The sequence below is a fragment of the Mastomys coucha genome, unplaced genomic scaffold (assembly GCF_008632895.1).
Source record: "Mastomys coucha isolate ucsf_1 unplaced genomic scaffold, UCSF_Mcou_1 pScaffold13, whole genome shotgun sequence".
Taxonomy (NCBI): domain Eukaryota; kingdom Metazoa; phylum Chordata; class Mammalia; order Rodentia; family Muridae; genus Mastomys; species Mastomys coucha.
The window spans coordinates 11,519,139-11,534,671 of NW_022196895.1; the positions used below are offsets into that span (position 1 = coordinate 11,519,139).

A 15,533-nucleotide genomic window follows, 5' to 3' on the forward strand; every position below is an offset into this window, starting at 1 on the left:
GTCTTTTAAGGAAAACTTTAAATTATAAGAAGCTATCAAGTTTAGAGAAAGAGTTATATGTTTTCCAGAATTGTGAGTTTGTTTTTTTTTTTTTTTGGATTGAGAATTCCAGTTTTTATCATTGGCAACAAATACTATCAGTTATTTTGATAGCCTTAGCTTGTTTTTTGAGAAAAATGTCTACTAAATATCCAAATGTAAATGAAGGAAAGAGAGAGAAAGAGAGAGAGAGAGAAAGAGAGAGAGAGAGAGAGAGAGAGAGAGAGAAAGAAAAGCAAGAATACACTGTTGACTTTACTGATGCCTCACACACAGCACTTGTCCTCTTGGTTCTGTAGTAGAAATGATTTATGTTGGAATACAATATCAAACTATTGTGTGGTAAAGCATTCTGATTTGATAGAATTTGTTTTCTCTTTGTCTTAAAGTGAAATTCTTTTTCTTTTAAAATTGTTTATTTTACCTTATGTGTATATATGGAATTTTTTTTTCCATCGATGTCTGTGCACTACAAAAGGGCATCTGTTCTTCTGAGACTGGAGTGACAGTTGTGAGCTGTTATCTGGGTGCTGAGGTCCCCTGGAGGAGCAGCCAGAGCTCTTTAATTGCTGAGCCATCTCTTCAACTCCATCTCTTCAACTTTTCTTTTTAATCACAAGTACATAGCAGTGCACTGAGGATTGGTTCAATCTCTCATTTACTTACTAGTAGCATTTTGTGCATTTTTTACTTTTTATTGTTAGTGTAAATCTCGGCACAGTGACCTCCCCCAACAAGTTCCCTGAAATGTATAGAATAGAAAATTATCATTAAGCATTCATTAGTTCCTTGGAACTATTATAAATTTGCAATAACATTTTAAAAATTTAATCAGGTACACTAAGGTAATTTTAAAATAAAAGAAATAAAACTGTTTCACAATCAGCTCTTTCTTTAGTTTGCATATTAGAATCTTCTCCTTCATGAAGAGAATACTGTCTTTATTCTCTAATTGGACATGTCTGTTACTTATTGTTCATTTAGTTCTCTGGTGACATGAGATAAAAAAGCCTTGTAAAGGTGGAATTTACTACTTATGAAAAGCTTGTCTACAATCAAAAAGTACTTTGCCTTTTTTTAAAATTTCATTTATTTTTAAGAGACTAGATTGCTGTGGTTTATGCTGGCCTTCAACTCCTAGGCTAAAGTGATCCTGTTGGTTCAGCATCCTGAGTAGCTGCCTCACAGGCATTCACCATTGCACACAGTTTTGTTTCTTAAAATATTTGTAGATCTAAAAGTCTCTTTTCTCCATTCCTTAGGATGCAGAAATTGAAGCAGAAGAGTTTACTAGGAAGCTGTATATTGAGCTCAGGTCTGCACCTCAGCCGCACCTGGTCCCTTTTCTTAAGGTAGGGATGTATTTCTTTGGAGAAACTGTTTGGGTTAAATTAGTTTATGTTAAAACCTGAATGTTTGAATGGAGATCACTGTGGGTATACTAATGATGAGAAACCTTATTACTTTTGTAAAGTGTTAGTCAACATAATACTGATTTGAACAGTTTAGAAAAACAAACATAACAGTAACCCTAAAAAAGTTTATTTTTGCATTTAATTATTTGGGTAGGGAGATATATGAAGTCAGAGGACATGTATGTGTGAGTAAATTTTCTTCTTTCTCAGGAAGGTTTGTGGTATAGAACTTCTATAGAAGTTGCCAGGCTTGGTGGCAAACACATTTACCCACTGAGTTATCCCATTGGTTCCCCTAAGAATAACACCCTATTCATGAATACAGCTTGATGGCTTGATATTTTATAATGTTTGTATTGAAATAATATTCAAAGATTTTTGTTTTTAGTTAGTATGTTTGTGTTGTGTAACTGTATCTGCATGTGGAAGGAGTGTTTGTGTTTTTGTGTGTGTGTGTGTGTGTGTGTGTGTGTATGTGTGTGTGTGTGTATGTAAACCAGAGGCTGAGGTGGGGCATCACCCTAAATTGCTTTCCACTTTATATATTGAGGCAGTGTCTCACAAAACACAGCCCAAGGGTTTGGCTGGTTTAGCTAGACTGCTTGCTTCAGGAATTCCTTGTCTGTATCCTAAGTGTTGGAATTACTGACATTTACGTGGCTGTTGGGGATTCAAACTCAAATTCTTAAGTAGCTTTAAATTCTGAGTTAGTTCCCTACTCTTCTCATTTTAGTGTTTCTCAGACAGGGTTTTTGTATCCCAGACTAGCTCAAACCTAACATGTAACTGAGGAGTACCTTGAATTTCTGATCTTCCTACCACTGCCTTTCAGGGGCTGGATGTTAGCATGCCACCTGACCCTGCCTGACTGAAGAAAGAACAGATGGGAAGGGACGAATGAGATAGAATGAGGTCTTAGCGATCCATGTTAAAGTAAATCAAACATGGTTTATTAGTGCCAAATTTAATGTGGTTATAATTTAGCTAATTTACTAGTGCCAAATTATGTATGCCTATAATTTTCAGTAATTTATAGTGTTGACATTCCTCCTCTGAGTTATTAACATTTTTGATGAAAAGCTGTATTTTTGATAACAACTTATTTTGGCAGAGTAAATCATTTAGATTTTCAGAAGTTAAAAGAAGTTTAATTAAGTCATTAAAGACCCAGTGTAATAGTGAATTAAAAAAAATTAAAAAAGTTTGCTCTGTAAATCTTGAAGTATAATGACACAGGATAAAAGATAGTTCATAATAGGTCAGACTTGCTCTGCTTTGTAAAGGATGAGTGGGAAGGAAGTAGGAATACCCCATTTTCCTAAGGCTATTTACAGTAGGAACTTTGTCTGAGAAAGTGGCAGGATTGATTAGGTGAGTGCAAATTGTGATAAGAAGGACCAAAGGAACTGAGAAAGTATTAGCCCCAGAGACTTGGTCTTAGTATAGGAAGAATTGAAAGATTGGTGCAGTGCCTAAATAAAATGAGATTTGGACTTTGCACATCTAGAGCCATACGTAGGATTTGGCAGAATTTGTCTATTTGTGAAATGATCCATGGCCATGGTCTGGATGCCCTGGCTTACTTATTGAAACAGTAGAAACATTATCTGCAAGGCCCTGTGATTCCTAAGGTGTTTTAGTTGTAGGTGCTGTTCATAGCAGTGGTGTTCACTGTAAGCCCATTAATGCTTTATCCCTATAAGATGCACTATGGGAGAGAAGGAGGAAAATTGATGACTGAGCTGTGTGACAGATGATGTCAGTCAGCTTTCCATTTAATAATCAATGTCAAGGTGATAAACTTTTTAAGAGAAAGGCATATTTTGACAGATTTTAGAGTTTCCAATTCGTGATTGGTTTCTCTATGGGATTAGCTGTATGACAACACATCGTGACAGCAGCATTGATAAAAATCAAACCGTATATAACGTGGCCTGGAAGAAGAGACCAGATCCTATACTGCTGTAAATGGCATGCTTCAGTGGCTTTCTTTAAGATGAGGGCTCATATCGACATCTACTAGTACTTTTCCTTAGTGCCAAGCTGGGGATCAGTCCTGTATATACACAGGCCTTTGAGATATATACTGAAGATCTATCCAAACCAGAGCAGATGACCTTTTGTGAGAATAGATGCTGTATGACCTTTTTGAGAATAGATGCCATATAGTATTTATTTTCTATTTTAGAGACAACAAAACCCATTTAAATGGCCATTTTCATTTTTCTTCAGCATTTGTTTTTACTTGATGAGTGCTTTGCCTCCATGTATGTAAACCCGCAGTGTGTGTGTCTGATGTTCCAGGAGGTCCAAAGCTGTTGGATCCCTGTAACTGGAGTTATGGATGGTTGTGAGCTACCATGTGAGTGCTGGCAAACAAACCTGGGTCATCTACAAGAACAGTGACTGCTTTTAACCACCGAGAAATCGATACAGCTGTCTCTTTTTGTAAACGTTTGTTTTTAATTCATGTGTATGTGTCCATTTGAGTATATGCCATTGCATGCTTGTATATTCTCAGAGACCAGAAGAAAGTTTCTCATACCCTGAAGCTGGAGTTGCTGGTGATTATGAGGCACCTAGTGGAGAAATGAATTGGGGTCCTCTGGAAAAGAGGGCTTAACTACTGGTCTTAACTGGAGAGTCACCTCTTTATTCGTTTTTCTTTTTTCCTGTTTTGTTTGTTTGTTTGTTTTTGTTTTTTGAGACAGGATTTCTCTGGGTAGCCTGGCTGTCAGGGAACTCAGTCTATATGCCCAGCTGGCCTCAAACTCTGTAATATCTTTGCCAGTATTGCACTCATGAGTGTATTTTTTTGCCAAGCCAGTCGTTACTATAATTCACAGGTTTCTCTAGCTAAGACCATGAATAACTTACATCCAGTAGCCTGTATAATACCATCCAGTACAGTGAAAACTATCCATTAGGGAGGTAGCTTCCTGGTTAGTTCCAACTTGGCTTCTCCATGACCTGTGGCTAGTGTGTGGTGTCTTACCAAGTAGATATAGCCTGTATTGCCTTAGGGGTTTCTGGGACACCTTTGGCCAACAGGTTGAAAGAGTTAACCCAAACTTAGTACTGGGCTTTTTATTTGACATCCCATGGCTTCTTGGTGGCACATCATTCTCTGTGTAACTCCAAATAAACACTTCATTGTATATATTCATACATGTACATATGAAATATATAGAATAGTAGGTTTCCATGTGCCTTCTTAGATATCCATAGTTTTCATTACCTCTCTCTACTGTCAATCTCCCTACTAAATCCTCCCCCCATTTTTCCCTTTATACAGTCCCTGTGAAGGGAATCACAGATGGAATCCATGTTCCACACCTATGTCCCCTTCCTCTGCTGCTATAACATTCTTTCCCCACTTGTGTGATATCCTGAGCCTTGAGGGGTTGATATATACATCTCACTTATGAGTGGCTACTTCTCCTTAGTGCGTTGACTAAGTAGTCTCTGGTTTATTAGTGGTGTTTTTAAAAAGTGGCAGTTTTTTTCTTAACCCAGCTAGGTCCCAAATAATTGAGAGACTATTATATTTATTCTACAAGCTTTAAGAGTATAATAATAACTGAGCAGTTACTAATCTTTTCTAATTCTCTAAGATAATCTGGCTACCTCCCAGCTAAAATTCCCATGGCTACTTGCATTTAGTATTGTTCTGACTCTCTCAGCCCTAGGTTTTTTCTCATGGTGTCTCCTGGACTCTCCCTTCATGGCAGATCCCCACTTGTCCTTCTCCTCTTCCCCTCCCCTTCCCCTCCCCCTCCCGGCTGGGAAGAAGTCCTTGCTATTCTCTCCTCTGCTCAGTCATAGGCTGGTCAGCTTTATTGAATAATCAGGGAATAATTGGGGAGCAATGTTTTACAACCATATATGGGGGCACAGCCATCAGCATTTGAATAATACAAGGATAATCTTTATATAGTGAACACTAACATGCTTACAACTCTTACACTGACCATTGCAAAAAGAAGCTTCTGCGACCCAAAGCTAACAGCAGCACTAATCTAGAGACACAAATGTAGTTATTTACAAAGCAATTTGGGGGGTATATAATGCTCATTTAACAAAAGAATAGCAATAATGTTGTTTCCAGGGCCTATGACCTCCTCAACTCAGGGATTCTGAACAGGCTTACAGTTGCAGGATCTCAGCAGTCAATCACCTCTGTAGCAGAATTGCCATCGTTGAACTAGTGAGTGCATCTTGACTGGTTATTTGGTCTTGGCACATGTAAAATCCACAGCTGAATAAAACCTTTGCCTTTTCTCCTGAGTGGCCTAAATAGCACATCTGAGGACTGTGAGGGTTACCAGCAAGGAAGAGCTGCCAGCTCAGTTTCAACTTGGTTTTTCCTTTTCTGCGACCCTAGAAATAGGGTCTCCTTGGTTATGTCTTGTGAGCAACCAACAGCAGAGGCAATCCTATATATTGTTTTGGGGTCTTTGGACTCTCTGACTAACAACTTGAAGCAATAGCTCACTGCTGGTAATGAGAAGTTCTTTTAATGGCTTCTGGCTTCTGGGAGCAGCTTTACCTCCCACAGAGTCCTCCATTCTGACTCTTACTGGTTTTGGGGGTAGTTTACTAAGCATAGGATTTGCTTGTTTTCCCTGTCATTACTTTCCTGATCTGCTTTCTGAAGACCTGTGAATCCCATGGCTCCTTTTTTTTTCTTCTTTTTTTTCTTTTCCTTTTCCTTTTCTTTTAACTTGCTATCTCCTGGTATCACCTAGAGCGAAGAGAGTTTGAGTACTAATGCCTCATAGAGAAGAGGATACATTTGGCCTTTCAGGTTAATCCTGGTATGATTAAGAGATAATTAAATACATATTTACATTGTCTGTTTAACTCTCATTACTTTAACATTTGTTCCAATTAGGTTTTCTGAGAGCTTTCATTTGTATTTCCAATTGAAACTAAGATAGTTTTTTGTTTTGTGTTAGTTTTATTTTGATGTAAAGGCTTTACTTTCAGTGCTTGAAAGGTATTTAACAAAATGACCCTGATTTGTCTATGTTATAAATAATTTTCTTTATATATGTATATATACATATAAATAAATGTATATAAATTTATTTATATATATATGTATATATATGTATATATATATACATATATACATGTACACACATATACATATATATGTAAAACTAAAGTAATAATAATCTGCCTATGGGCTTAAATGGGTAGGGAGAAGTATGCTACAGTGTTTTATTTTATCAAGTTGATCAGTGGCATATCCAAAATAGGTTTATTACTTTTTAATTTAAATTATTTTTTCACTAAGAAAGCACTTTAACCTTTAAATTTATTATATCTGGATACTGATAGGAAAACAAAAATGATAAGTTTTCTCAGCTGAAACACTTGATGTACTTACTTAACTTGATGTTGTTTAATACAAATTTTGCTTTATTCTTAGCTTATTCAGTTACCTGTGTGTTCCTTTCCTCTACTGTTTCTAGAAGAGTGTGGTTGCCTTAAGACAGCTCCTTCCAAACTCGCAGAGCTTCATTGAGAACTGTGTTCAGGAAGTTTCTGGTGATGTGGTCATTTCCTCCTGTACCATGACAACAGCGACTTCTCCTGTGGTGACAAGTACAGTTTCCCCAGTCCTTGTCTCTGGAGCAACAGCACCCAGAACTCTGTCTGTTCAACAGACTCTGAATCCACTTGCTGGTCCAGGAGGAGCAAGCACTGGAGTCGTGACATTGCATTCTGTGGCCCCAGCTGCTGCAACAGGAGGTACAACAGCTACAACTGTTTTGCTGCAGACTTCAAAACCACTTACAACATCGGTACCAAATACAGTGGCAGCAGTGTCCCTTCAGACTGAAAATCCAGTTGTGTCTGGGGCAACAGTAACACTGGCTGTTCCATCAGCAACTTTTGGAGAAGCATCCTCTACACCTCTTTGTCTTCCATCTGTGAAGCCTGCCATTACCTCTGCTGGGACCAAAGCCGATAAACCTGCCATTGGCACTCCAGTCCAGATCATTGCACAGCCGAGCCCCCTCCTTCCACAGTCAGCTGGCATTCCACAGGCAGCCAAAGTCAAGCAACTAGTGAGTACCATTTCATTTCTTCCCCAGTCATTCAAAATATCACACATTCAGAAAACTGTCAAGACTCTGTATACTTTCTGAATTTGACTAGGAAAAATTCTTTTAGCCTCACTTGGTCAGTTGCCCTCTCTATAGTTGTATAGACAACTCACACATAGTTTTTACTGAACATTTGAGAGTTAAGGAACTTACGACTGTGTACTTCAAAATGTTATGTATATTTGCCTCTCCCCTTCCCTTCCTGCTCTTTACCCTTCCTCTTTTCTTCCCTCCTTCCCTTCTTTCTTTTTCAGTGCTACAGATTGTGCATTCTTAAGCATTCTGGGCAAACATTCTACCACTGAGCTATATCATTGGCCTTTTAAAAACTTTTTAAAATTTGAGACTAAATTGCCTTTGTGTCTCTGTGTGTCTCTTTGCTGATCTGGGTCTCCATCTAGATCTGTTTCTGTCCCTCTCCTTCTCCCTCTCTCCCTCTCCCTCTCCCTCTCCCTCTCCCTCTCCCTCCCCCACCTTCCTCTCCCCCTTCCCTCTCCTTCTACCTTTCCTTCCTCTACCTCCTCCTCCTTTTCTCCTTCTCCCACCTCTCCCCTTCCCTTCCCTCTTCATTCTCCCCCTCCCTGTCCCTCTCCCCCTTTCCTCTCCCTTTTCCTCTCTCTCTTTATGTTTGTGTGTGTTTGTGTGTGTGTGTGTGTCAAAAGGTTGGCAATGGGGTTTCTTCTGGATTGCTGTCCACCTTATTTTTCTTTTAAGATTGACTTTTATTTATGTGTATATGTGTGAATGAATGTGTGCCACCTATTTTCTGGTGCCTGAAGTGGCCAGAGTGGGAGCTGGAATTACATACAATTGTGGGGGAACTTTGTGTCCTCTGGGAGAGTAGAAAACACTCTTTAACAATAGAGCTATCTCTCCATCCCCTTCTCAGTGGAGTCGTGTGCTGTTTCACTTTCTCCAGTATTGCACTTACAGGCATGCTCCACTTTTCGAAGCTTTTATGTAATGATCCGCTGAACCATTCCTCCAGCACCTTCGCACCTTCCTTCTTTTTCTTCACTCGTTTGCCAGGCTGACCTTGAACTTTCAGTCCTTCTGCCTTATCCTGTCAAGTAACTACTATCATAGGCCTATGCCATTAGGTGTGGCTCTTGTGCTGCTTTTTGCTTTTAATATTTAAAAAAAAAATGCTAAGGAATAAGGAAGAAAGTATGTGCAGTGAATAGATAGAGGTGTATTTTTTCTTATTCCTGGTAGGTTGAATAGATCTTTGATAAAAGAAGGGAATTTTAGCTGTTTATTGATTAGACGTTGTTTAAAATTTTCTACTTTGTTCAGGAAAAGACACATTCTTTGCACATTATGAAGATAGTGTTGACCCAGATACTATATGGTGAATTAATTTAAAATCAGTTTTCTAACAAAGTTCTTATCACATCTTGTTGTTCTTTTGATTGTTTGATTGCTGTTCTTTTTTATAAACTTTTGTGTTAGGTACGGTGCTTTTTGGGTCTCTTGATTGAGTTTACTCTATTTGTCTTGTGTATGCTTCCTAGTTTTACTGTGTGAAGAGGCAGAGGCAGCATCTGCAAGTGATTGTCTTCTAAGGCAGCTTCAGGCAGAGAAGGTGACCAGATTGAAGGACAGTCTAATTGGGTAGTCAAGATAACAATCACTTAGAGAACTCTCATCTTCTTACCCTTAACAAACATTCTCCATTTGAATTTCAAGTGGAGCAGTGGACAGGTTAGGGCAGGATTTTACTGGATACATGAAGTTAAACCAGGTTATAAAGTATTCTTTCTGAGGAGGGCAGGGAATAGGGTCTCACTTTGTAGCATTGCTTGTCCTGGAACTCACTATGTACATCAATCTCCCTGCAAACTCAGAGATTCAGCTGCCTCTGTCTCCTGAGTCCTGGCATAAAAGGAATATGCCACCACCCAGCAGGAAACATTCTTAAAATCAGTGATTCTTCAATATTGTTCTGGACAGTGGGATTGAGAACCAAAGAATTTGAGGAGCTGTTCCAGGGAAAGGTCTGTCTTTGGTAGAATTGAGCAGGATTAGTTAGAATCTTCTCTAGTGGCCATTATTAGTTCTTAAGTTGGTGCTAATCTCATTGACTGGCTCGATCGAGTGTAAAGGTCCATGAGCTGAGATAATGCTTTGTCACTTGCATATATTTCTAGGAGAAGTATATCATTAATGTGTTACAAATTTAAAGCTAATTTTTATGATAAAAAAAGGCAAGAGAAAACTAAGTGACATACTAAGTGACCTATCTAGTGGCTTATTCTTTCAGAAAAAACTTCCAGTTTTCTAGAGTGTCCTAAAGCAGAAAGCTGCTGGTGATAATATCTTGACAGCATGTGCCTCTTGGAGGTTTGACATATTGTTCACTGGAAATCATTAGAATCACAGAAAATCTAATGGTAAACCTTAAGATGTTTTCCACCTCACACCTGTTAAGTAGGAAAAAACCATAGTAGGAAAGATAGTAAAGCTACACTGTAAATTCATTTTATAACATTTACTCACAGCAACTAAAATCATAATGCTCTAGATTGAGCTAAGACATGCTTTCAAAAGTTCAGTTGAAAAATTGGTAATTATTTATTTATTTATTTATTTATTCTTTTACACTCCAGATTTTACTCCCCCCTCCCCCCTTTCACCCTCCCACTGTTCCATGAGGATGTCCCCTCCCCCCATCCCTCCTACCCAACCAGACCTCTAAACTCCCTGGGGCCTCCAATCTCTTGAGGGTTAGGTGCATCTTCTCTGACTGAACCCAGACCCTGCAGTCCTCTACTATATGTGTGTTGGAGGCCTCATATCAGCTGGTATATGCTACCTGGTTGGTGGTCCAGTGTTGAAAGATCTTGGTGTTGATTGAGACTGCTGGTCCTCCTATAGGGTCACCCTGCTCCTCAGTTTCTTACAGCCTTTACCTAATTCAACCACAGGGGTCAGCAGCTTCTGTCCATTGGTTGGGTGCAAATATCTGCATCTGGCTCTTTGAGCTGCTTGTTAGGTCTTCTAGAGCGGAGTCATTCATGATAGGTCCCTTTTTGTGAGCACTCCATAGCCTCAGTAATAGTGTCAGGCCTTGGGACCTCCCCTTGAGCTGGATCCCACTTTGGACCTGTTGCTGGACTTTCTTTTCTTCAGGCTCCTCTCCATTTTCATCCCTGAAGTTCATTCAGACAGGAACAAATATGGGTCAGAGTTGTGACAGTGGAATGGCAACCCCCTCCCTCACTTGATGCCCTGTCTTCCTACTGGAGATGTGCTCTTTAAGTTCCCTCTCCCTACTGTCTGGCATTTCATCTAAGTCCTCTCCCTCTGAGTTCTGAGAGTCTCTCCCCTCCCAGGTCTCTGGTGCATTCTGGAGGGTCCCCCCAATCTCTTACCTTCCGAGGATACCTGCTTCCATTTTTTCTGCTGGCCCTCAGGGTTTCAGGCCTTTTCCCTCACCCACTACCAGATCAGGACCTCACTCCCCACCCCACACCATCCACTTTCCCTCCCAGGCCCCTCCCTCCCTCCCTATTTGTAATTGCTTTCTTCTCTCTCCCAAATGGGACCAAGGAGTCCTCACTTGGGCCCTTCAGCTTGTTGACCTTTTTGAATTCTATGAATTGTATCTTGAGTATTTCGTACTTTTCTTTCTTTCTTTCTGTCTGTCTTTCTCTTTCTCTCTTTCTTCCTCTCTCTTTCTTTTTTTGCTAATATCCACTTATTAGTGAGTACATAAAATGCATGTCCTTTTGGGTCTTGAGTTACCTTACTCAGGATGATATTTTCTAGTGATATTTGCATTTGCCTGCAAAACTCAAGATGTCCTTGTTCTTAATAGCTGAGTAGTATTCCACTGCATAAATGAACCACATTTTCTATATGCATTAGATGTGGGACATCTGGCTATTAGTTGTTTCTAGCTTCTGGCTATCACAAATAAGGCCACTCTGTACATAGTAGAACACATTCCCCTGTGGCATGGTGGGGCATCTTTTGGGTATATTCCTAAGAGTGGTATTGCTGGGTATTCAGGTAGATCTATTTAACTTCAACTTTAGAAATTTTTATTGGTGTTAGTTTTTTTAGTTTAAAGACATATCTAGGTTTATGAGTATTTTTAATGAATTTATGTTTGTGCACTATGTGTGCCTGGTGCCTTTGGAGATCAGAAGAGGGTATAGGAGTCCTTGGAACTGGAGTTATAGATGTTGGTGAGCTACTACATGGGTGATGTGAGTCATGCATAAGTCCTCTGTAAGAGCAACAAGTGTCTCCTCTATAGCCTTGGAAATTAAATTGAATTTAAAGTTGAAAAATAATTTAAAAATATAATTGAGTCTATTTTTTTGTCTTTTGTTTTGTTTTGTTTGTTTTGTTTTTTTTTGTTTTGTTTTGTTTTTTGAGACAGGGTTTCTCTGTGTAGCCCTGGCTGTCCTGGAACTCACTCTGTAGACCAGGCTGGCCTGGAACTCAGAAATCCACCTGCCACTGCCTCCCAAGTGCTGGGATTAAAGGCGTGAGCCACCACTGCCCGGCCATTGAGTCTATTATAAAATATAATCCAGTTTAATTCTATGTTTAGGTGAGGGGAAAAATGTTTAGGAATACTAAAAAGAAACAAGCAAGCAAACATTCTTTATAGTTTATAAGAAATAGCACTTGCGGCCATTTAAAAACAAACATGTCTGCATTGGATCATATCTGTGGTCAGGCTACTCTTTATGAAAAGGCTGTATTATGAAGAATGTGCACCTGGATGTCAGGTGTAGAGTTTTTTGGTGAATGATAACTTTATTTAATTCAGGGCATGTCTTTCCAGGCACTGCCTTAAAATAGAATCTCAACATCATTAAAACCACATAGACACAATTTGACAGTCAATTATTTATGATTTCTTATATTTATTAAAAGTCTGAGAAAGATTGGATCAGTTCTAAGCAGCTCTTACATCAAGAGGAGAATAGAGCATAATTACCTCATGGGTTCTGGAAAAATGGTTTAAGAGGACCTAGCTTTGAAAAAGAGCATGGTTTTTCACTAATCAGATCACATGTCTGCAAATTACACCATGTTACTTAAATCAAAAACTCAAAAGCAGAGAGGCTAAAGGAGACCATACTGTTGCTTTCCTGAAACTATACCAGTTTCTAGTTTTGACGAGGATCAGAGGTGAGGAGGACACAACATCTGTCCCAACACCCAGAGTAACTGGGACCAGCGGGACCCAGGCACACAGGAACTCCACCAGCCCAGTGGCACCCGTTCCTTCCAGTATGTCTGGGCCTGTGCCCTGAACAGACCTTGAGCGCAAACTCTGCAGCCAGTCCCACAACACCCAGAGGAAGCTCCACTCCCAGGCGCTCTAACATGCCCAGGGTCATAGGATCAAAGGTGAGGAGGACACAACATCTAGTTTTGGCATGTGTTCCGAGAACTTCCCGATGACCTGTGGTCACAGCTACATTTGCAAAAGTCCCAGCCCATCTTGTGGCCCTGAAACTCTACTCAGCCCCTTTCTCTTCAGGCATTCTTTATCACATGCTTTATTGACATGTCTTTCTTTTCTTCTTCATTCATGAGCAGTGGTCAGCTTGTCAGACTTGATAATCTGTTTTGGAGTCTAGCTTTATGGAAGAGAGCATCTGCTTACAATAGGGCCTTTCTGAGATGAGCCTTACCTCAATACTACTTTTTTTTTAATAAACAGCATCAATGGCATCTTTTAGATTTTGTTCTGTAGTCAGCCAATTGATGATGTATATATTTATACTATGATAATTAATTATGAGCTTAAGGTTTTCTTAATATTTATTTTTGGTTAGTATAATTTTGGAGAATTTTTATATCTTTAGGCTTTTGAATAAGATTTCTAACTGAACTTCGAGTTGCAAGAATTCTTCCAAACTACCATTACCTAGTTTCAATTCATATTATTTTATGAAATTTTATATTTTGACTACTACCTCTTTAAAAGGTAGATTTACTACTGCGTGTTCTCTTTTCTTTACATTCTACCTTTTTGCCCTTGTTGATTCTTGTTTATTATATTCAAGGGCTCTATGAACTAAAATTGTTCAGTTGTTTTTAGGTGTAAGCTTTCTGTTTTTTACTAAAATACTTGAAGTGTGAACCTACTTGGTAGTTCTGGAAATTTTTGTAAGAATTCAATTTTTTTGTGTGGCTAAACTTACTGCCTCTTTATCATTTTTCATATAGTAATTATACACTCAACATAAATACTAAACTTACTATTTTGCCCTTAAGTTTTTTGTATAGAAACATTCAGATGGTTTTTGTTACTGTCTATGGGTTTTGGTCCAGCTCATATTCTCCATTAAATGATTGAAAGGCAGGGAAGCTCCAGTGAAATGGGTAACTAGAGAGAGCTCACTACAGACAGGAGCAGGTAGAGTCAGCAGCTGAAGACAGGCTTTTACTAAGGATGAGGGTACACACATCACAGATGCACAGGAAAAGACCCCCTGCAAAGTCGAGGTCTGCTTTCTTCTCCAGGGCTGAGGCTTGTCAAGGCTCGGAAGAGTCTTCCTTTGTAATATAGGGTTGTCAGTGGAAGAACAGGGTGGCTGATTGCTTCACAACTGTTGAGTAACTTGTCCTGCTTTGAGCCAGTGCATCTCCCTGGAGAGAGAAGCTTAGAAGTTTATCATCTTTATTGCCTAGACATGGCCTCTCTACCTGTCTGCCTACCAGGGAATCTAACTCCTACTCCCTCAATTTGATGCTTAAAAGTTTTCTTTCAGCTGTTTGTGTAAAAACTGTTTTATTCGTTTAAACAAAAGACCGCTTTCCGTTTTTGTTAGCAAAGCTAATTTAATTCAGCACACAAAAATTATAATTTTAGTCAGTTCATTTTTAAAATTTAAATTTCTATAATTAGTTTTACCAGATTAAATTAAAAGTAAAATTACACAAATCCACAGCATTTGCAAGCAAATTCAAGAATGAGAAAGTTAATTAAAAAATCCCTGGCCTTTTTTTTTTCCTCCAAGAAAGTCAGATAATTTTGGAGAGAAAACTGAATATTTTTTGGAGATGGAAAAACAAAATTATAGGGTGAAAAGACAAAATTATGGAGATTCTTTTCTGAGTTCATAAAGGTGTATTGCTTCGTGAACTTTAAACCCAAGTCCCAATGCTTCAGAATATGCCTGATCTCTGCATCTTTGACATGCGTTATTTCTACCCTGACTTTACGGCTCAGGCCTGCAGTCCTAGTCACTCAGGCTGAAGCAGAAGGATCACAGGTTTAAATCCACCTAAGCTATATAGTTTGAGACTCTGTCTTAGAAACAAAACATAAACACACAGAACTTTTCTCTTACTGAAGAGTGATGGCAATTGAATTATTCTAACTTATAATTTCCTTGCTAGGAGATTTCTATTATCGAAGAGTGATAACAATAGTATTTTTTTATTCTGTTTATTATTCTCCAAGAAGACACTAAAATGCTTGCACTTCTTGTTACTTCATCTTTTTTTTTTGAGACAGGTCTTACTGCATAGCTCTGGCTGGCCTTCAGCTTTGCTGTGCAGACTAGGAACTCACAGAGATCTTCCTGTCTCCCAAGTGCTACCATGCCTGCTTGAGATATGTATTTAGTTGCACACAATAGATTTGTACATTCTAATTACAGATAAAAAAACTTTTTTTGTAAATTTTTACTCAGAAGCATGTCTCTTGGGCAGATCATACTCTTTATAATAAACATAGAGAAATTTAAGAACTTTTATATATCTCCCTATCAGTAGCTGGCTCAAATACATGATGACTTCTTTGAAGTAATAATATGACAGTCAGCTTTTTTGTCTTTTCTTTGAAGCTAAAAGTAATTATCTTGTTAGCACTGTAACTTCTCTTTCTTTATCCCCAACTGTTACTACTGTATTCCTGTAACTATTATTTGGGAGAATAACATTTTCTGATGGGTCTAGAATAACATTTTTATAAAAATAGTAG

The 15,533-nt window shown here is 38.7% G+C and overlaps 1 protein-coding gene across 1 annotated transcript in view; it reads left to right on the forward strand.

Moving 5' to 3' along the window:
- Positions 1-15,533, forward strand: part of Taf4b (TATA-box binding protein associated factor 4b) — a 115,466-nt gene that overhangs the window by 25,639 nt on the left and 74,294 nt on the right. Inside the window, exons 6-7 of the mRNA XM_031365034.1 lie at positions 1,302-1,391; positions 6,935-7,534. Coding sequence (XP_031220894.1) covers positions 1,302-1,391; positions 6,935-7,534 — 690 coding nt within the window. The remainder of the gene's footprint in view (positions 1-1,301; positions 1,392-6,934; positions 7,535-15,533) is intronic.